The sequence below is a fragment of the Euleptes europaea genome, chromosome 2 (genome assembly GCF_029931775.1).
Source record: "Euleptes europaea isolate rEulEur1 chromosome 2, rEulEur1.hap1, whole genome shotgun sequence".
In the NCBI taxonomy this organism is placed as follows: domain Eukaryota; kingdom Metazoa; phylum Chordata; class Lepidosauria; order Squamata; family Sphaerodactylidae; genus Euleptes; species Euleptes europaea.
Window position 1 is genome coordinate 24,904,693 of NC_079313.1, and position 22,330 is coordinate 24,927,022.

Genomic DNA, 22,330 nt, shown 5'->3' on the forward strand with positions numbered 1-22,330 from the left:
CATAATAAGGAAAATACTCATGTGTGACATCTATTTTAGTTGCAGGAAAATTGGTTCCTTCTTCTGATGCCCTGTCCTTTATCCTTTGTTGTATTCATCTGACACAGGACAACAGCTGTGTCTCTTCTGTCTCCTGTGTACCACCTGGCACAGTGCTGGACCCCAAAAGTTATTAAATAAAAGCCAAGGCATAGTACGTCTTTGTTGGTGATGAGTTGGGAGCTCCTAATGGATTCTCAGTAAAAATTACCTAGAACGGGTCACTGCAAAGTCTACTTCATGTAATACATCACTGGATTTATCACCAGTTGTAATTTGAGGTCCTTTTCACACATGATGCTACAAGTACATTTCCTAGTACCTGGGGGTTGGCACCTAGGCTGCCTTCATTTATAGGCCTGGTGTGTGCTCTAGCTATCCCTATTTTTAGTAGAGAGGAATTATGGGAACTTGGCTGCCAGCTATAAATGATCCAGACTGAGCATTTGTCTCTGCTCTTGTATTAAAAAGCTTGTGCATAGTTAAACGTATGAGTTGAAGGCCAAGAGCCAAAGGGATCTTGGCCCTTGGCTCTTATCCCACTGCTTGCAGCCCACTCTGCGTGGGCTCACCCAACAGATCATGGACCAGCCCTGGAGTGAACTGGATCCTTTTTCTATAGCTGGTTCTTTTGTTTTTGTGTGGGTTTTTTTAATGTAAGCTACTTTGGGACCCTTGTTAGGAGAAAAAGTGGCATACATTTAAAAAAACTTTTTTTTACTAAAAACGGTCCTGGTTTTTTAAACCTGGTAAATCACTCGTGCTAGAGATGGGCCATTTATTCATGGAAAAATCTGGGGGGGGACTTCAATGCCATAGAGCCCAATTGCCAAAGTGGCCATTTTCTCCAGGGGAACTGATCACTATTGGCTGGAGATCAGTTGTAATAGTGGGAGATCTCCAGCTAGTACCTGGGGGTTGGCAACCCTAGGCTGCCTTCATTTATAGGCCTGGTGGAATAGCTCCATTTTGCAGGCCCTGCAGAACTCTTTAATGTCCTGCTGGGCCCTGATGTCACTAGGGAGACTATTTTTATGGAAAGGGGCAGAAGTGCTTGTGGAAAATGCATCCCATTTGGGCTTAGCCATATGCCTCACTGCAGTGGAGAATGGGATGACCATTCTTAGCATGATGAGGAAAGGTCTAGATCAAAGTAGAGAAACAGCATCTGGAGTAATCAAATCATAGAGTTGGAAGGGACCACCAGGGTCATCAAGTCCAACCCCCTGCACAATGCAGGAAATTCACAACTACCTCCCCCCCACACACACACACACCTAGTGACCAGAAGATGGCCAAGATGCCCTCCCTCTCATCATCTGCCTAAGGTCACAGAATCAGCATTGCTGACAGATGGCCATCTAATCTCTTCTTAAAAACCTCCAGGGAAGGAGAGCTTACCACCTCCCAAGGAAGCCTGTTCCACTGAGGAACCGCTCTAACTGTTAGAAAGTTCTTCCTAATGTCTAGACGGAAACCCTTTTTATTTCATTTCAACCCGTTGGTTCTGGTCCGACCTTCTTGGGCAACAGAAAATAACTCGGCACCATCCTCTATATGACAGCCCCTCAAGTACTTGAACATGGTTATCATAACCCCTCTCAGTCTTCTTCTCTTCAGGCTAAACATACCCAGCTCCTTCAACCTTTCCTCATAGGACTTGGTCTCCAGACCCCTCACCATCTTTGTTGCCCTCCTCTGGACACGTTCCAGCTTGTCTACATCTGTCTTAAATTGTGGTGCCCAGAACTGAACACAGTACTCTAGTTGAGGTCTAACCAGAGCGGAGTTAAGCGATACCATCACTTCGCATGATCTGGACACTATACTTCTGTTGATGCAGCCCAAGACTGCATTTGCCTTTTTAGCTACCACATCACACTGCTGACTCTTGTTCAGTGTTCGGTCTACTAAGACCCCAAGATCCTTTTCACACACACTACTGCTCAGACAAGTCTCCCCCATCCTATAATTATGCATTTGATTTTTCCTACCTAAATGCAGAACTTTACATTTGTCTTTGTTGAAGTGCATTTTATTAGTTCTAGCCCACTTCTCCAGCCTGTCAAGATCATCCTGCATCTTGGCTTTGTCTTCTACCGTAACAAGATTGTGAACAAGAGTTGTGTGAATATATAGATTTCTAAAAGCAACGGTGAACGGGACCAACAGACGGCACTCAAACGGTGTCACAAAGAGTCCGGAAACGAAGGCGCTTCTCAGTTGGTCGGTGGAGGCGGCAAGATGCTTCCGGGCCCATCTGTGGGGAGAGGGGGACTGAGCATCGGGGGCATCGGAGCAGGAGGGGGGACACCAGGAGCCAGAGGAAGCTGGGGTGGCCCCGGGGGTAAGGGCACAGGCACGGTGGGGGGCATAGCCATCCCCCCAGGGGGCGGGGGTGGGATGGAGTCTGGCAGCGGGGGTCTGGGTGGCAGGCCGTTCATGAGGGGGGTGGCGGGGGCCTCTTCACGGTGGTGGGTCCGGCTGGGATGGTCTGGGGAGTTTCTCCATCTTGAAGAGGAACTGAAGGAAGAACTGTTTGGTTTCTCGGTTGCAGTGAGTCCAGAACTTGCAGCAAGCTATCAGACAGAAGCTAATGGCTGGCTGCCATGAAAGGACTGTCGGATGAAATTACAGCAGAAAAATTCAGGGTACCAGTCCACAAACTATTTTTCTTCAAAAGCTCCATTAAGACTGTACAGAGGCTTTCCGCCATAAACCGCCATAGTGCTGCAATGGAAACCAAATGCAAGATAAATTCCCTAGCAGTAAGTAAACCACAGGCAGCCCAGTTGAACCCTGTGCTGTGCCACAAATAATGAGAACCCTTTGGCTCAGAGTCATAACTCACCCTGTCTGCCAAGCACAGAACCTCTCCCACATTTTGATGCAATTCTTTCAAGCAGAAGTGTGAGAGTGAAGAGCTGATGAATGCATAGCATTCCCCACCCAAAAAACGGGGGAGAGGGAAACCCAAACTCTGCGGATCTAAGGCTTCCCGTGTTCCTGTAGCCATGCAGCCACTAACAGCCCACCCCCCAGTTTTAATGGGCCAATAAGGACTCGGGGTGGGCACGATGCAAGGGTGGACATGGGTGTTTCCCCCAAGGTCCGCCTTCCCAGCAGAAGGGGCCTCTCCCGACCCCATTCTGCAGTCTGGTTAGGGTTCATTCCACAGATATACAATCAGTTCAGTTGCAGAGATTCTTCATGCTCAGGTTGCCACCTCCTACTCATCGTCATCGTCGTCATCATCCCCATGCTTAAGGTATAGGGTTGCCAACTTCCAGGCACTAGCAGGAGATCTCCTGCTATTACAAATTATCTCCAGCCGATAGAAATCAGGTCACCTGGAGAAAATGGCCACTTTGTCAATTGGACTGTAGGGCATTGGAAGTCCCTCCCCTCCCCAAACTCCACCCTCTTCCGGCTCCACCCCAAAAACCTCCCGCCGGTTGGGAAGAGGGACCTGGCAACCCTATTAAGGTAGCCTGCCTGGCATCAATTAGAGTCTGCATCTTTTCGACTGAATCTCCCGCTCTGTGAAATTGGCTCCCTGGTGGGGGCACCATCTCTAGAAATTTTTAGGAGGCACTGCAAGGCCGTTCTCCTTTCTAGCAGCCCACTACCTATCCAAGCCTCTTGGTCCGCTGGAAGCTCTTACCAAAGATGGCAGAATGTATTTCTAGAAGCCATTCAAAGTTCATCCTAGTCCAAGGCTCCAAGCTACAACTCTGCCCTCAGGAACATCCCAGCTCAAAGCAGGAGAGGGGAGGCTTGCCCTAACGATGCCTTGCTCCCGCAGACCCTGTGGCTCGATATCTGCTACCCATGTGAACCTGGAGAAGTCGAGACTAGGGAGCACATTTTCTTTAAATGCCCTATTTATAATCAGCTCCGACATGGATCTGACAAACCTATCCTCCCATCCCCCGCCGGTGGTCAGGAGGGGACCTGGCCCTAACCATGCTATCTTCCCACCCCAGCAGAGCAAATACTGGGATCCATTTCACTGTCTTTTTTATTTTTCTGTTAAATTTTCTATTTCATGCAACCACAGAAGTGAAAATTACTGACTCACTTCTTTGGCTCTTTTTACTTAGATTAATAGTCCTGGGTGATATTACAGATGGGTTTAGTTTGTCTGAGAAAAGTAAACAGGTCAGCAATTAGCTTTGATACAGGACCATGTTGGTAATGTAGTGAGGAGTCATGGGCCAAGACCTTAAACCATGCCACACAGGCAACCAAGTCCCATGGTCACAGAGGCTCCTTCCTTGACATCTTTCTTTTGCCTTTTGGGATTGGCAATTAGACCAGGTGACACCACTCAAAAGACTGCACTCAGAGGCTCCTTCCTCGACATCTTTCTTTTGCCTTTTGGGATTGGCAATTAGACCAGGTAACACAACTCAGAAGACTGCATTTTGTTCAGGGCTGACCAGCTGCTGACCTCTGTGCAAAAGAATCTCTCTCAACATGTCATGAGATGTTTGAACAACCTGAAGGATTTCCATGTCACACAGTACAATCCTAAGCAGAGTTAAAAGTTTTATATGTCCATTGAAGTCAACCGGCTGAGAATTTTGTTTAGGACTGCTCTGATAAGACTATAAACAGCTTTGCAAATTGGAATAGCAATGTAACTGATTAGTAGTTGCAGAGGCAGTAGTAATTTGCTGATAATACATTGGTCCATGTGAAATACACAAATTGTGTTGCTATTTATCTCTCCGGACTTTATAACTGAATTGGAAATGGATGGTAATTTGGGGAGGTGAGGATATACTTAGCTCTCTCAGATGTAAAATCCAACCTTTTGATTTTCCACTACTTTCATCAGTTTTCCTTAGGATCACTGATATCGTAAATACATCTCCTGTTCTTTGTTTCAGGTTATCTCAACACTCCTCTCTCCAAGGCTGGCATAGAAGTTTCTTGCCCATCTCAAGAAAATGGGAGGTGATGGCGAAAATGTAGTTCTAAGGAATATTCTGGTTGGTCTCAACTTAATGCTGCTGGGATCTATCTTCAGACCCTTTGAATGCAGGCTAGAGGTGACAACAGAGAGAGTCAAAAGACAGGTCTCGGAGGAGGAAGGCACCTTTGCCAACTACACCTCTCCTGTCAAAGAGCAGCCCATGGTCTTCAGTCATATATACAACATAAACGTGCCTCTGGACAGCCTCTGCTCGACCTCCATAGAGGCTTCGTCGGACCCGGAGGTGAGTTCGGAGGACGACCGGATGACGGAATACACCGAGCAAACCTCGGACAGTGAGAGCCAGGTCACCTTCACCCACAGGATAAACCTCCCCAAACAGACTTGCAAGTGTGCCGCCTCTTCCCGTGATATCCAGGAGCTGCTGAGCAGGATTGAGATGCTGGAGAGGGAGGTGTCCATGCTCCGAGATCAATGCAACTCCAATTGCTGTCAAGAAAGTGCAGCCACAGGTAGTTAACTGATGTCGTGAGGTCTTGGCTGGGGGATAAGAGATTTCAAAGGAATGAAGAACAAACTTGAAGCCATTTGCTTAGGGTTTGGATGGGCAGAATTCTTCACTGTGGTTTCCAGGGATGTCGTCAACCATTGCAGATATGAGACCCACAATACCCTAAAACCATGTCTTGGGACTCATTTCTAATATTGGGTGTTTTACCAAATATGTCCCAAACATCATTGTTTGGGATTGCAGGGGAGGGGCATGGCAGGGGAAGGGCAGGATATAAATCAAATAAATAAAATGACTAAAGAGGCCTCCAAGTCTTGTCAGGGAAAAGGAAGGTGGCAGAGTTTCCCTTCTCTTGATTTTTAACAGCCGAGGTCTTTCTGAGCCTTCAAAGAACAAAAATTGTTCTTTAAAGAATTAACTCGGCCCCAAAACTGAAGGGTAAGACTCACCGACCTCTGCTTAAGAGCAGGGAGCACTTCTGATAAGAAAGATAACACAGATACACTACATTCTCTGCAGCAGTTTAAAAATAGACTTGAGATCATTTTACTGACAGTTTCCATAGAGATCTTATGGCTGAAAGTAGTATATTAAGGAGTAAAGCGCTCTCTTTTTCTTTCAAACTCCCATTCTGCATTGAATTAAATGTGCACAAGTCTCAGTGAACTTCATGGGATTTGCGCATGTATAATGGGATCACACCCTTAGTGCCTGTGGAAATCAAGAAGGCCTTTTATTTAAAAAAAAAAATAATAATAAACACCCGGGAGAATAACTTCAGCAGTCGAGAATGGCATCAACAAAAAAAACCTCATAGGGGGGAAAACAGGAAACTCCGCACACTGGTTTTCCTCTGAATAACAAAAACGGCAAGCTTTGTGGAGCTCCCTGTGAACCTTTCATCAGACTAAAGTCTTTCAAAAGACACGGTTCAGTTGGTCATCTCTACAAGTCTGTTTTTCAAAACCAAAGAAACAGCATGCCGTTGTAATAGGATGGGCTTTGAAAAGAGTTTGTTGGTATAATGAATCTCAGCTTCGAGAAGGAGAGGCAGAGCGTAAAAAAGATTTTACACCTGAGGGGATGTCGTATCAGAGGGATAGTTTCTTGAAAGAGTTTCTGCTTGCCTCTTTGACTTGCTATTATTTGAGGTAGACATTCAGCAGGGTTACTTGTGGCAAAAAAAAAACCCTATAATCCACCCTTGCTGGAGTTATTGGACCTGGTCGCCCACCATGCCAATGCCACCATTTTGGTACAGAGAAGGATGCGGCCCCTTTCTCTGTAATTGATGGGGTAGTCCAGTGATCCACAACCTCGTCTCCATGGGCATCATGGCACCTGCTGATGTGTTTCCTGGCACCCATTTACTTCTCTGTAAAATCATTTCTTCCTTAAAGCTAAATGAGGTTGCTTTCTCCACCTCATTGGAGTAGAAGAAATTCACCTTTGTGTTTGCAGGGAGCACTAGGGTTGCCAATTGCCTGGTGGTGGCGGGTAAACTACTGCCCATCCACTGGGCTGCCCGCCTGCCAGCTGAGGGCCGGCGAGCACGCGGGCACGCGTGCGGGCTCTGTGGCCACGCGTGCGGGCACTGTGGGCACGCGCGCGCACGCATCACTTTTGGGCAAACCCAAAAGTGACGCAGACGCTCTAGCACCCTTGGCTAAAACTCTATGGAAACCGTAGAGTTTTGGCCGGGATCGCTAGAGCATTCCCATCACTTCCGGGTTAAACCGGAAGCGATGTAGGCACATCGCGCGCTAATGCCACGGCCCCGCGAAGCTCCCGCTGGTGGAGCCGCGGGGCCTGGCAAGCCTGGGGAGCACCTGCTTAGAAACAGCAGCCTCCATCATAGGAAGACACTTGGCTTGGAACCTCCCAACATTTTGTGACCGGAACGGGCACCCCATGTGACTGCCCTCTGTGGCGGCCATTTTGTGGCAGCACCAGTTCCCCCAGCTGACTGGGAAGCCGTGGTGCAGCCCTTTCCCGCTGTACATCTTCACATCTGATGCCACTGAAGCCTGAAACACGCAAACGTCACTTAGCAGTGGAGTTCTCCGCTGCCTCCAGCAGACACAGCTAAATTCTGTCCCTGTCCCACCAAATTTATACAAACTGGTATTCCTGCCTTTCTGTCAGGGCTTGTCTGCCTTGGACAGCGGCATTTCAGGGTGATATTCAACAGTTGTTATTTTTACGTCCCTGTAGCTCTCTCCCCCCTGACCTGGATAGCCCAGGCTAGCCTGATCTCATCTCAGAAGCTAAGCCTGGCAAATAGTTGGATGGGAGACCTCCAAGGAATACCAGGGTCATGACGCGGAGGCAGCCAATGGCAAGGTCTCTCTGAATGTCTCTTGCCTTGAAAACCCCACCAGGAGTCTCTGTAAGTCAGATGTGACTTAGGGTTCCACCAGGCCTGTGGTTGAGGTCAGCTACGATTTTCCTATAAATGCCGGCCTCCCTACCTTACTCCACTGCTGCCGAGTGCTATTTTAGTGCAGTCTATATATTTGTTTAAAACTGTCCGCAGGCCATGTGGCCTTATATGTAGGGTTGCCAGCTCCAAGTTGGGAAATGCCTGGAGATTTTTGGGGCGGAGCCTGGGGAGGGTGGGGTTTGGGGAGGGGAGGGACTTCAATGCCATAGAGTCCAATTGCCAAAGCGGCCATTTTCTTCAGGTGAACTGATCTCTATCAGCTGGAGATCAGTTGTAATAGCAGGAGATCTCCTGCTAGTACCTCGAGGTTGGGAACCCTACTTATATCATAGCTTTATGAACCATTTAGTAAATGTGATTTTAATCTGTTAAGGCTGTTTTAACCTATTGTTTTATGTGATTTTGTTGATTTATTATATTTTTATGGTTTATGTGAGCCGCTCTGAGCCTGGCTTTGCTGGGGTAGAGTGGTTTATAAAAATGAATGAATGAATGAATGAATGAATGAATGTTGGGGAGCCCTGTTCTAGAATTAGGACTTCAGAAGCACCATCCAACGGTTCTTCTTGTCTTAATAGTATGTTCAAAATCAACTTCCTTTTTTATTTAGTCTCAATCTGGAAAAGTATCTGACTGTTTCAAATTCAGATGTAAAGATGAAAGAGTTTGGTGGAGGCTGGCTACTCTGCTGTTTTCAGATGTATTTTTGATGGCCGCAGAAAGTCACTGAACAGCAGGGACCCATTCACCTAACTAGCACATTCAGTTCGGTAGAAGCCCAAGGTTGGGACTGTAGTGGAGACCTGCAGGTCAAAATGAACTGAATTTTGGCAGATACAAGCATTTCTCTATTTATCAGGGATAGTCCCAGGTCTGTTACTTATGGATGTTTCACTCGCTGTCTTTGTGTTGATTTATGCATGCTGTTTCTGACCGTCAGAGGTCGCCTCGCTCTCCCCCTGTGTTTCCCCATGTTTTGCCTGTATTTTCAAATTTGAGATAAAACAGGTCTCTGAAAACATGGGCAAAATGCACCAAAACACAGGGGGAGAGCGAGATGACCTGATGGTCAGAAACGGCATGCATAATCAACACAGACCCAAAGACATCACAGGGGTGACAGTGAGTGAAACAGCCATGCATAAAAGACCTTAAAGTACTCTGGTCATTTATGCATGGTCTCTTTAACCTCCTTTATTTCTTGATATATTTTTATGCTGGTCTTGGACCGTATTAAACTCTCTTTGTACTTTATTTCTTATTTCAGCCAAGATCAAAGTAACCCGGGTTGGGGAAAACTGTTTGCATTGGCTGGAATGATCAGGGATGAAACTGTGTGCTAATGGAGACATGAATACAGAAAAGCAGCCTCCCAAGTTCAAATCAAGTCCCACCCCTTTAAATGCTGCTCTGTAATTAGCTGACTTTGCAGTACTCACCCCGAGAGAAGATCCCCTTCCCCGCAGACCCAACTGCCACATAAAAAAGCATTTTAAGAACAAAAAAACAGAGCAATCTGAAAGAAGGGGGGGAGAAATCCAAGCCTCATTTTTAAAAAGCCTTTCTTTTCCTCAGAAAGAGCTCTGAGGTAGCAGGAAACACTTGAATCCCTGCCTCTTTACACACTGCTTCATGAATGGCTGTGAGAGAAGCCAATCTTCTGGGCTCCCCCTGTTTGGCTATCTGCACGCTGCCTTGAAGAAGGGTTTGGAAAAGGGTGGAGCGAAGCTCTACCCGAGCACGGAGTATGCACGCTCTGTGACTCCAGAATGAGCCAGGATGAACGGTTTAATTCGGGCCAGAACAGGAATGGGAAACGCCGGGTTCATTTTGCGTTGAAACAGTGTTGAGCTTCTAAGGAATGGGGTAATGTGCACGCTGAAAAATTTGATCCTGGCTGAAACAGGGAATAAAGGAGGGTAAAGCGACCATGCATAAATGACCTCTGTATCTTTGGGGGCTCAAGCCAAAAGATAGAAGGTATCACTTCAGCCACTTTCCTACCAGCACCCTATACTGACTAACTTTCACCCCTGGCCTTGATTAAGCTGCAGTCACTTAGCCCCATTGGCAGTACAACCATAACGGCCTGTTTTACCAAAATGTCAGGCTGATTTCTGAAATAATGTACAATATGAACACTGTGCATTATCAACAGTGACATTCTCTGTTCTTTCAGGACAATTGGATTACTTCCCTCACTGCAGCGGTCATGGCAACTTCAGCCTGGAATCATGCGGCTGTATCTGCAACGAAGGCTGGGCTGGGAAGAACTGTTCCGAGCCTCTTTGCCCCATGGGCTGCTCGAGCCGGGGAGTGTGCGTGGACGGCCAGTGCATTTGCGACAGTGATTATAGCGGGGAAGACTGCTCAGAGGCCCGCTGCCTGACTGACTGCAGCTCCCGAGGACTGTGCGTGGACGGAGAATGCATCTGCGAAGAAGGCTTTGCTGGAGAAGATTGCAGCGAGCTGAGGTGCCCTGGGGACTGCTCGGGGAAAGGAAGCTGTGCCAACGGGACGTGTATCTGCCAGGAGGGCTATGTGGGAGAAGACTGCGGGCAGCTAAGGTGCCTCAATGCCTGCAGCGGGCGTGGTTTCTGCCAAGAGGGTCTGTGCACATGTGAGGATGGCTACCAGGGGCGAGACTGCTCAGCAGGTAGGACTGCGTATCAAAATTAAAGCCATGCATGCTCCCAAGTGCCCCTGTCTACCAAGGACAGGCCCTGTTTTTTCTGGTTGCTGATCTTTTTATGCCTTTTGGGGAATGAAGGACATTTAAGATAACGTACAATTTAAAGAGCAAAAGATAAGACTGGTTATTAGAAAGAAAGATCAGCTTCAGTACTTTTAATTTCCTATCTTAGTAACATATCCGAAAGCTTCACCAAACAAACAAGAGTAAATTTAACTTGCAGCCCCATTGATTATGTTTTGCAGTCGCCAATTAAAACTGACCTTCACTGAATAATCAGCTAAAGCTTTGTTTGATTAATCTATCAGCTGAACTAATTAAAGTTTGCAGCTCTAATATAAATGCAACTATATGGTGAACTGAAAGGAACAGCACACACCACAAGGTCAGCTAACCTAGCCGCTATGATACAAGCCTTGGTAACATCCAGCCTAGATCACAGCCATGTAATCTGTGTGGGGCCTCCTCTGCTTTGGAAACTTCACCTGGTACAAAATGTGGTGTCTGGGATGTTAACAGGTCAATCAGGATGTTGATTAGGGTTACAAATATGGCTGGGTAAATTCCTGGAGATTTGAACACATGAACACATGAAGCTGCCTTATACCAAATCAGACCCTTGGTCCATCAAAGTCAGTATTGTCTACTCAGACAGGCAGTGACTCTCCAGGGTCTCAGGCTGAGGTCTTTCACATCACCTTCTTGCCTAGTCCCTTTAACTGGAGATGCCGGGGATTGAACCTGGGACCTTCTGCATGCCAAACAGATGCTCTACCACTGAGCCATGGTGCCTGTGGAGGGGAAAGTTTGGGGAGGCAGCTCGAAAAGGATGTGATGCCATAGAGTCTGCCCTCTGAAACTGCCAGACTGGGGGGCCAAAACAGCCCTAAAAAAGGGCCCTACCACCAAGCATGGCATGGCAACTAGCAGGAGACAGAAGGGCAGGGACATGGGATGGCTGTCAGCCATGGCATGATGTCACTTCCTGGAAAGCCTGGAAGTGATGTCACACCTCTCCAGGAATTGCTGGAAACTCTATGGTAAAACAATAGCATTTCGAACAATTCCTAGAGAGGACTGACATCACTGCTGGGTTTCCCCCTGAAATAATATCACACTTTGGGCCCAACAGCCATTTCTAATAATAATAGTAATAATTCCCCCCATCACTGAGTAGTGGTGGGAAACAGGAGCTGGGCAGGCGTTGCCAACCTCCAGGTGGAGTCCAGAGTTCTTCTACAATGAGAACTGATTTCTAGACTAGGGAGATCTGTTCCTCTGGAGAAAATGACAGCTTCAGAGGGCATACTCTATGACATCTCATCCCTGCTGAGCTCCCTGTCCCCCCAAACTCTACTTTCTCAGGACCTTTTCCCAAATCTGCAGGAATTTCCCAAGCCAGAGCTGGCAACCTACCACTGTGTCCCCTCCTGCCATCATGTCCCTCTCACTTGATGGATGGCTAAAGAGTGGGCTGGAGTAAAAGGAAGTGGTGCTATGTTCTTCCATGCTTGTCATGCTGTGCCTGGGCAGCATGGGGCTATACTGGGCACTGTCAGCCTGTGCCCCTCTTCGCTGGCTGCACTGGTCCCAGGCCAGCACGGGGTAAAGCTGGATGCTGCCATGCCCCTCCTTGCGGGCACATCCATTCTGGGATATGGGTGGGTGGTCTCTACAAGTGGCAGCCCATTGGGATTTTGCCATGTAAAAGAAATGGCCAATCTGCCCTTGCTCACACCTGTGTAGAAGACATATCTACTGAAATCCTTACTCCAAATCCTAGATGCACAGAGATTCATTATAGTTATTAAAAGAGGGGAAGCATTCTACATATACTTAGAGGCAGTTTTATTCATGATGTCCTTGACTGTTCCCGAGGTTACTAATGTCGAGGTGGGATGTAGAGTTCTCCCAGAATTACAACTAATCTCCATGCTACAAGGATGAGTTCCCATGGAGGAAATGGCAGCTTTGGAGGATGGATTCTATGGCATCACATCCTTGCTGAACTCCCCCTCCTAAACGCAGCCTCCCAAATCTCCTGGAATCTCCCAAGCCAGAGTTGGCAACCAGCCCTGTCATAGAAACAGATCCTTAGGAAAGAGCCCTGGATATCCTCGCAGTCTATTAGGAAGCCAGGCAAGATGCATGATAAATACCTACTGCTTCTAGAAGTTCCAGGATTTTGCAGGTGGGGCCTCTCAGAAACCATTTTCCTGTTTTGCCAAAAATGCATAAAGCCAGCAGCCTGACAGGGGATCCTGAAAAAAGATTCAAATTTACACTCAGGCAGACAGATTTTTCTGTTGAATGGATAAGACACAGAAATACCCTTTGGGGAACTTTTGATTATATTAAGTGTGCTACAGGAGATTTATTGTATTGCACCCTGTTGCTACCTACCAAGACCAGCAGCAAATACCAGGGCCTGCCTGGGGATTTTTTCTATCCATCAAATACCAAAGTGCCCCCCACCACTCTTTCTCTCGCTCTCTCCCTCTCCCCCCCTGTCTTTTAGAGGAGCATCAGGGCCATTATCTAAAGTGCTTTTCCACATGTGTCACCTGAAGAAGGCTGTTTGAGCAATAGGCTAAAAGGGCTGTTTGGCATTTCTTGCTTGCAATAGCAGGCTTGAGTTTGACAAGGCTTGAGTTTGACAAGGGGTGAGGCAAAGTAACAAAGGAGTCTGATCTGCCTAACCAGAAATGATTTCATGCCTTTGCTAAGTAAATTGCCCACCCTCCCCTGGAATGTAATAAGGAAGGCATTGGCCAAAAGTAACACCTTTGGATTCTCCACACTGCATGTTTTTTAAGGCTCTCTTCTTCTGCAACTCTAAACTATTGCCTAGTTTCCTTTTTTGTAAATGGAGATTTTTCAAAGGAATGGTAATAAACTTGTATCAGGGCTATACGGCTTGGGATTGCTCATTTTTTCTCAGGATATTCCCCGACCGCTGAGATTGGTGGGGGGCATCTTGGGAGCAAAATTAAAAAGAAAAATAAGGTCTTCTTCTTACAGGAAGTTCTAACCATAGAGTCCTTGGTGATTCCTAGAGCTACCTGGAAGTGACAACAGGTAGCTCTAGGAATTGCCCGAAAGTCATTGGTAAAACCTTACTCTATGGTAAAACTCTATGCTGTGATGTCACCATGTTGGAGAAATGCTCTAGAATTCACACAAAGCTTTATGGTTTACCATAGGGTTTCAGGTGACTTCTAGAGTGTCATCCGGATGCAGTGATGTCACTTCTAGGTTCATACTGGAATAGGCTTGCCAGGCTCTGTAGCTCCACTGATGGGAGCTTTGCGGGGCTGCGGCCTAGGTGCGCGATGCGCACGCCTGTCGCAGCACCCGTGCGCACCCCACGATCTCGGCCAAAACTCTATGGTTTCCATAGAGTTTTAGCCAAGGTTGCCAGAGCGTCCGCGTCATTTCCGGATAAACCCGAAAGTGACGTGCGCACACAGTGCTCGCTGGCCCTCAGCTGGTCGGCAGGCAGCCTGGGGGATTGGCGGGATTTTACCCGTCGCCACCACCGGGTACTTGGCAACCCTATACTGGAAGTGACGTTGCAGCATTGGTGCGATGCTAGTTTTCCTTCCACATTTGTTCTTGCTGCTCCATCAAGCAGCAGCAGGCCACCTTGGGCCACCCTGTATGCAGAAACGGGCAGTGGAAACTATTCAAAGCATGGAGCTGAATAACATCACCTAATAATTACTGCAGATCAAAAAAGTTGGCAACCTACTCCCAGCCATCAACAGCACAGGAGCTCACTGACATCCTGTCTTGGCCTGTAGGCTAGCCACTCTCAGCCTCAGCCGCAGAATGTCCATTTTTCTAGTCTGCTTTTCATAAAGATTGTAACAATTATTGAAGGAATATGTGTGAAGAATTTTGAACACATAATGGGAAGTGCTATATAAATGCAAGTATTATTAATACTCAAGTAGGAGCCTGCGTGGTGTAGTGGTTAAGAGCAGTGGTTTGGAGCTTTGTACTCTGATCTGGAGAACCGGGTTTGATTCTCCACTCCTTCACATGAGTGGTGGAGACTAATCTGGTGAACTGGATTTGTTTCCTCACTCCTACACATGAAGCCAGCTGGGTGACCTTGGGCGAGTCACATTCTCTCAGCCCCACCTACCTCACAGGGTGTCTTTTGTGGGGAGGGGAAGGGAAGGTGTTTGCAAGCTGGTTTGATTCTCCCTTAAGTGGTAGAGAAAGTCGGCATATAAAAACCAACTCTTCTTCTTCTTCTTCTAAAAGTTTCCTGTGAAAAGATGGGTATGTATTCCTCCAGAACATAGCAAGAAGCCAGTTGGGTGTAATCCCCAGCCTGTTTTGTTTTCGCGGCACTCCCCAAAAGCTGTGTGAACCAACAAAGTAGCAGCATGACATAGCCTTCAGATACTATAAGGACAGATATCCTGAAGGCAACCAAGGGAAGGCATCAGTATTTAAGCACCGGTAGATATTTGTGTGCCCAGACCAGGACTGCCCAGGCTAGCCTGATCTTGTCAGATCTCAGAAGCTAAGCAGGGTTGGCCCTGGTTAGTATTTGGATGGGAGACCACCAAGGAAGTCCAGGGTTGCTGTGCAGAGGAAGGCACTGGCAAACCACCTCTGTTAGTCTCTTGCCATGAAAACCCCAAAAAGGGGTCGCCATAAATCGGCTGCGACTTGACGGCATTTTACACACAGAGAGAGATTTGTGTAAACTATGGGTGTCTTATTTTGGTGGTAATACCTTTTCCACGTACATTCTCTCTGTCACACACACATCCACACTGACATCTCCACTTACATGACTCAAACACAATGTACTCTACCCACATCCCTAATAGCCAACTAGTCACATGTTTAGTCTAACATTGACTACTGTTGAGATAGCAGCACCTACTTCCTTTCAGTGGCATCCTTCCCCATCAAAGTCCCCAGACCCATCTCTTACTCACCTGCGCGTTTTCCAACTTTGGGTCAGCTGGAATGTTCATAAACACTCCAACACAAGAAGGGAAACCACTGTCTTCTGTGGTGGTATTCCTAACTTCTGCAGAGGTTATAACTTCAGTTTTTTTCTGTACATAAGCATTCCCACATATACCTGAGATTCTGAACTCATGGATCAGAGATTACTTTCAATGCACTTCTCAAAACAGGACTAAGGAGAGGGAGCATTAAATTCCTCTAAATAAGTCATTACAGTTCCTCAGTACAACACTGCTACATAGAAAAGCCAAAATTCTAACAATTGTGTCCCATGCTTAGAGCAATCTTGAAAATCCCCACTTTGCCACAGAACTCCCCAGGAGAACCTTGGGCCTGTCACTCTCTCTCAGCCTAACCTGCCCGTGAGAATGAAATGAGAAAACCACACATGCCATTCGGAGCCCTAATGTGGTGTGTCCGTTTGTCCTATCCAATTTAACATTGCAAACCATTCTGGGCAGCAGAGACAGTGTGGTGTAGTGGTTAGGAGCGGTGGACAATAAACTGGAGAACCAGGTTCGATTCCCCGCTCCTCCACATGAGCGGCGGACTCTAATCTAGTAAACCGGGGTTGCTTCCCCATTCCTACACATGAAGCCAGCTGGGTGACCGTGGGCAAGTCACAACTCTCTCTGAACTGTCTCAGTCCCACCTACCTCACAAAGTGTCTGTTGTGGGGAGAGGAAGGTGGTTGTAAACCAGGTTGTAAGGTTGTGACTCCTTAAAGGTAGAGAAAGTAAAGGTAAAGGTCCCCTGTGCAAGCACCGGGTCATTCCTGACCCATGGGGTGACGTCACATCCCGACGTTTTCTAGGCAGACTTTGTTTACGGGGTGGTTTGCCAGTGCCTTCCCCAGTCATCTTCCCTTTACCCCCAGCTGAGTACTCATTTGACCGACCTCGGAAGGATGGAAGGCTGAGTCAACCTTGAGCCCGCTACCTGAAACCAACTTCCGTTGGGATCGAACTCAGGTTGTGAGCAGAGTTTGGACTGCAGTACTGCAGCTTTACCACTCTGCGCCACGGGGCTCTTAAAAGGTAGAGAAAACCAAAGTTCTAACTCCAAAATACCGTAGGCATCCAAAGATTATATGAGGCCACTGCTATCAGTCTGTCATAATCCAGATTAACACAATATGCCATGAGCACAAAAGCTAGCAATAGGTGCAGAAGCAATAATTCTGCAGTCTATTTAGTAGTGTGTATATTATGATGGACAGCCCAACAGGGGGAGCAAGAAGAAAGATCTTATCTGATTTGTGGATGGAATTGGAAGTGCAATAAATCACAGCGGCAAGGGAGGGGCAGAATGGTAGCCCCGGGAGAACCATTAAATTTGAGGGCTGAGCATAGAGAAGCGGAATGTCCCTCAGTGTGGAAATGTAAATTGATGTCACCACGTCAAGTGATGCCATCTCAGTTCCTGGTTTTGCGCCCACTGCCACGTTGACTGGTGGCAGGAGATGGGACCACAGAGCGGGATGTTGTGGCAACCTTGTAACCCTGGCCCTAGAATCTGTAGCTTTGTCAAAAACCGAGTCATTGAAAGTATGCCGCTGTAATATTTGAATAATCTAAGCGGTATTAAAACTCTCTCTGTGTGTATATGCAGTTTTTGATCAAAGCAAAAAAATAAACTGAAATTTAATTTTCTAAACATTGGGTAGGATCTAAAACAAGATTTTTGCCAAGTGAAGGGGGGATTTTCACCATTTCCAGTCCTTCCCTGTAGACCTCTCACTCTAGGGTTGCCAACTTCCAGGTAGTGGCTGGAGATCTCCCACTATTACAACTGCTCTCAAGGCGACAGAGATCAGTTCTCCTGGAGAAAACGGCTGCTTTGACAATTGGACTCTATGGCATTGAAGTCCCACCCCTCTCCAAACCCCACCCTCCTCAGGCTCCACCCCCAAAATCTCCAGGTATTTCCCAACCAGGAGCTGGCAACCCTATCTGACTCCTCCCTTAGGAACAGCATTTTGGGGAACATTTCAGACTGCAGTGGGATGGAGGAGGCAATGAAGTCCCTTTTGTCAGTGGAAATTACTGCTGGATTAAACCCATTTCTAATTAATTAAATGAAAGGGGGAAAGGTTAAACACTGAGAACTGAACATGAATAAAAGATTAAATAGCTTAGATTAGAGCATTAAATTGATAATAACTAGGTAGGCTGAGGCTACTAGGCTAGCCTGAATTTCACCCATCCCTATTTTCTGTACAATACACAGTATGCTAAACAAGCATTAGCATGTTCAACAGCACAAGTCTTCATAACCACCCCACCCTAATCCAGTTCCCAGCATTTCCCAGCATTTCTTTTCTAGCCTTTCATGGATTTCCCCTCAACTTAGGTTAGGGTTGCCAACCTCCAGGTAGTGGGGTTTTAAATCCGAAGTCTTAAATAGTCCAGAGTAGACTTGGAGAGATGATTCTTCTAGGAAGTATTCCTTATGCTGTGAAGTTGTAGTGGCTGTAGCCAATATTTGCCTTATTTGTGTGTCTTCAAGCTCCAGGTTGGGAAATACCTGGAGATTTTTGGGGTGGGGCCTGAGGAGGGCAGGGTTTAGGGAGCTGGGGGACTTCACTGTAGGGGGGGCAACCTCCAGATACTAGCTGGAGACCTACTGCTGTTACAACTGATCTCCAACCAATAGAGATCAGTTCACCTGGATAAAATGGCCCTTTTGGCAATTGGACTCTATGGCATTAAAGTTCCTCCCCTCCCCAAACCCCGGCCTCCTCAGGCTCCACCCCAAAAACCTCCTGCTGGTTGCGAAGATGGACCTGGCAACCCTATTTCAATGCCATAGATTCCAATTGCCAAAGCAGCCATTTTCTCCAGGTTAACTGCTCTCTGTCGGCTAGAGATCAGTTGTAACAGCAGGAGCTCTCCAGCTAGTACCTGGAGGTTATACTAAACAATTGATACGTATGCTGAATAACGTTAGTTGAAAAAAATAAACAGCACCACAGCTCAAGCAATTAATGAAATGCAATGCAATTTTACAATTCTTTAAAAATTATACTGGAATGAACATACATTCAAATGCAGAGAGACAAATTCCATACAAAATATAACAGAAATAAGGCTTGAAAAAAGCAGCAGCCTAGTATCAAATAGGAGAGTTCAACAAAAAACTGGTTAATGTTCACCAAAAATTCTCCTGGTAACAGCAGTTGCTTTTCAGTCTTCAAAACATAACAATAAATCCCAGGACTCCTAATTCAGTCATAGAAAGTCCATACGAAATAAATTATAACAAACGACAAAACGCCACTTCCGGAGTCTGTGTACGTTTCGCAAACTTGCTTCATCAGTTGTACATTTGTATGTTTAAAGGCAATATTCCTACGGGTACAAAGACCTCTGAATGAAAAATGTTACATCAAAGAAACAACAATCACAAAAGGAGCCCAATGTTTGTAATCTAGATAAGGAGAAAATCATAGGTTTCAGCTTACCAATATTATGACCAGCGACCCTCACGGGTATCAAACTTAACTCTTAAATAATGTTCAGTGAGCGGAACCTCCATTATTTTTGAGCAGATCCTCGTTCGATGCTCACTAATACATATTTTTAATTGGCGTGACGTAGAACCCACGTATATTCCCCTTGAGCAGGCTTGGAACATCATTGAGAAACTTTTTGACAGTAGATTGGATCAGAGTGTTCCCACACATTTTTTGTTAAGTTTAGTTGATATTATTTTCGAGAACAACATTTTCAGATACCATGATCAGTTCTATCTCCAGATCCGGGGGGTAGCCATGGGCGCTGCTTGCGCCCCGTCTGTGGCAAATACCTACATGATTTCCTTTGAAAAAGATTTTTTGTTCAAAGATACAATCTTCCAGGATCATGTATTATATTATTTTAGGTTCATTGATGATTTATTTTGTGTAATAGACTCTGTGGAAGCCTATAGTATTTTGTTGCTCAATCTTAACTTGATGGATCCCAGTCTCAAATTCACAGGGAATTGTAATGCACAGACCATTTCTTTTCTAGATCTGATGGTCTTTAGGACCTATACAGACACTATTGCAGTTAAACCATACAGGAAGCCTACTGACGTTGGAGCAGGTCTCCATTTCACCTCTTGTCATCCGCTGCATTTGCGGCGTAATCTACCTTATAGCCAACTACTTAGGCTGAAAAGGAATGCGACTGATCCGCATGATTTTCATGCAGCTGCACAGGACTTGTGTTCTAACCTCAAACAAAGAGGATATGATGAGGCTACAATTTCCACGGCTGTTTGTAAAGTGGAAAACCAACAAAGAGAATTATTACTTCGGCCACTGGATAAAGAAAATATGAGATCTACCGGTATTTTTGCATCTTTGCAGTTTAACCACCTCACACATGAAATACAACGAATTGTCCGCCGTCATTGGCATATTTTGGACAGTATTCCGGGCTGTACAGGATTGCCTACATTTGGCCTGAGAAAAACCAAGTCTTTACGGAATTATCTTGTTAGGACAGACAGGCTAGCCGACAAATCAAGGGTTAACATCCGGGGTCATTTCAGATGTGGTGCATGCGCTTTATGCCCACTGAGTCTTCCTATTAAGGAAATAAGCGCCTCACAATATAATTTTAAATTCACTCTTCAAAATTTTACAAATTGCCTGTCAAAAAACGTTGTTTATGCCGTTCTTTGCCCGTGTTCAAAAATGTACGTGGGTTCTACGTCACGCCAATTAAAAATACGTATTAGTGAGCATCGAACAAGGATCCGCTCAAAAATAATGGAGGCTCCGCTCACTGAACATTATTTAAAATTTGGTCATTCTGAAAATGACATTCGTTTTTTTGCCTTGTGGCAGTACCGACCTAGACGATACCATCAGGAGAATATCATGAAAATATTGCATCAACAAGAATTAAGATACATCTATCTCTTTAAAACGCTGTCCCCCTCAGGATTGAACAATGAGTTCGATCTGTCTACCTTCCTGTAAGTACATGATTCTCTTCAGCTGATTGGGCTAGAACACTTGTTAAAATGAAGGAGTAGAATTACCGCATTACCAGCCTTCAGAGTTAAGTTTGATACCCGTGAGGGTCGCTGGTCATAATATTGGTAAGCTGAAACCTATGATTTTCTCCTTATCTAGATTACAAACATTGGGCTCCTTTTGTGATTGTTGTTTCTTTGATGTAACATTTTTCTTTCAGAGGTCTATGTACCCGTAGGAATATTGCCTTTAAACATACAAATGTACAACTGATGAAGCAAGTTTGCGAAACGTACACAGACTCCGGAAGTGGCGTTTTGTCGTTTGTTATAATTTATTTCGCATGGACTTTCTACGACTGAATTAGGAGTCCTGGGATTTATTGTTATGTTTTGAAGACTGAAAAGCAACTGCTGTTACCAGGAGAATTTTTGGTGAACATTAACCAGTTTTTTGTTGAACTCTCCTATTTGATACTAGGCTGCTGCTTTTTTCAAGCCTTATTTTTGTTATATTTTGTATGGAATTTGTCTCTCTGCATTTGAATGTATGTTCATTCCAGTATAATTTTTAAAGAATTGTAAAATTGCATTGTATTTCATTAATTGCTTGAGCTGTGGTGCTGTTTATTTTTTTCAAGTACCTGGAGGTTGGCAACCCTAGTAAAGGTGTATACATTCTTTACAGATTTTTCTGAATAATTCATATGACATATTTCTGCATAATTCATATGGGACCTGAGGATCCCTTGGAATTGAATTAAGGGTTTTCAAGTCCAAAAAAGCATAGATTAAAAGTTGAAAATGATCCTTTATTGCAAACATGTGCATTATGATCCCTTATCACAAACATACCAGTCAGGGACTGGGATCATTGACTATGGTTCCCTTCTGAATGTACACTTGGAGCAAAACCCCATTGGCTTCTGTGTCATCCTTGAAACAGCCCATCCAGCAAAATCTGATGCCCCCTTGTTTGGAAGCACGTCTTACTGAATACAGCCAAACTTGCTTTGTTTGTAATTCTATCTAGGATTACACCTCAAGGACATAGTTCCCCTTAAGGAGGTTGGCCGGTCACCTTTGATAATGCAACAGATCTTGCTTCTCCCTGTAGTTGCCCCACCAGAGAGCCTGCGAGTGGCCGCGATCAGCGACAGGTCGATTGACTTGGAATGGGATGGGCCAATGGCTGTGACGGAATATGTCATCTCCTACCAGCCCGCAGTGCCAGGAGGCTCGCAGCTCCAGCAACGGGTGCCTGGGGACTGGAGCTCCGTCACCATCAAGGAGCTGGAGCCGGGCCTCACATACAACATCAGCGTCTACGCTGTCATCAGTGACGTGCTCAGTGCCCCGGTCGGTGCCAAGGTTGCCACCCGTAAGTATCGCGTGATTCCTCTGACTCGTTTCAGGTTTCGGAAGTGGGAGGAATCTCAAGGGGACGGGAAGGAAACAGGATTCACGGTGGCTCAAAGAGCTGGCTGCTCTTGCATACATCAAGGGTGAAAAAGCCAGAACAGTGTGTTTTAAGAGCATCTGTTGCCATTGTATTTATTATCATAATAACCATAAATAGAAGTGTCCCTGGGAAATAATCAGATACGGTCTATAACACAGGGAATGAGGAGGAAGTGCCTACCTGGCGCCCCTGCCTTCACCTCCTCTGATTTAGTAAGAAAAGCAATACACAGCAAACCACAAAAGCAGTGTAAGCACTTCAGTTCTTGGGGCTGCAAA

At 46.0% G+C, this 22,330-nt stretch overlaps 1 protein-coding gene across 1 annotated transcript in view; it reads left to right on the forward strand.

Moving 5' to 3' along the window:
* The first annotated feature begins 4,993 nt into the window (after positions 1-4,993).
* TNR (tenascin R) overlaps positions 4,994-22,330 on the forward strand; it is a 105,295-nt gene continuing 87,958 nt past the window's right edge. Inside the window, exons 1-3 of the mRNA XM_056844148.1 lie at positions 4,994-5,493; positions 10,115-10,591; positions 21,708-21,971. Of these exons, the coding sequence (XP_056700126.1) occupies positions 4,995-5,493; positions 10,115-10,591; positions 21,708-21,971 (1,240 nt within the window). The 5' untranslated portion in view covers position 4,994. The remainder of the gene's footprint in view (positions 5,494-10,114; positions 10,592-21,707; positions 21,972-22,330) is intronic.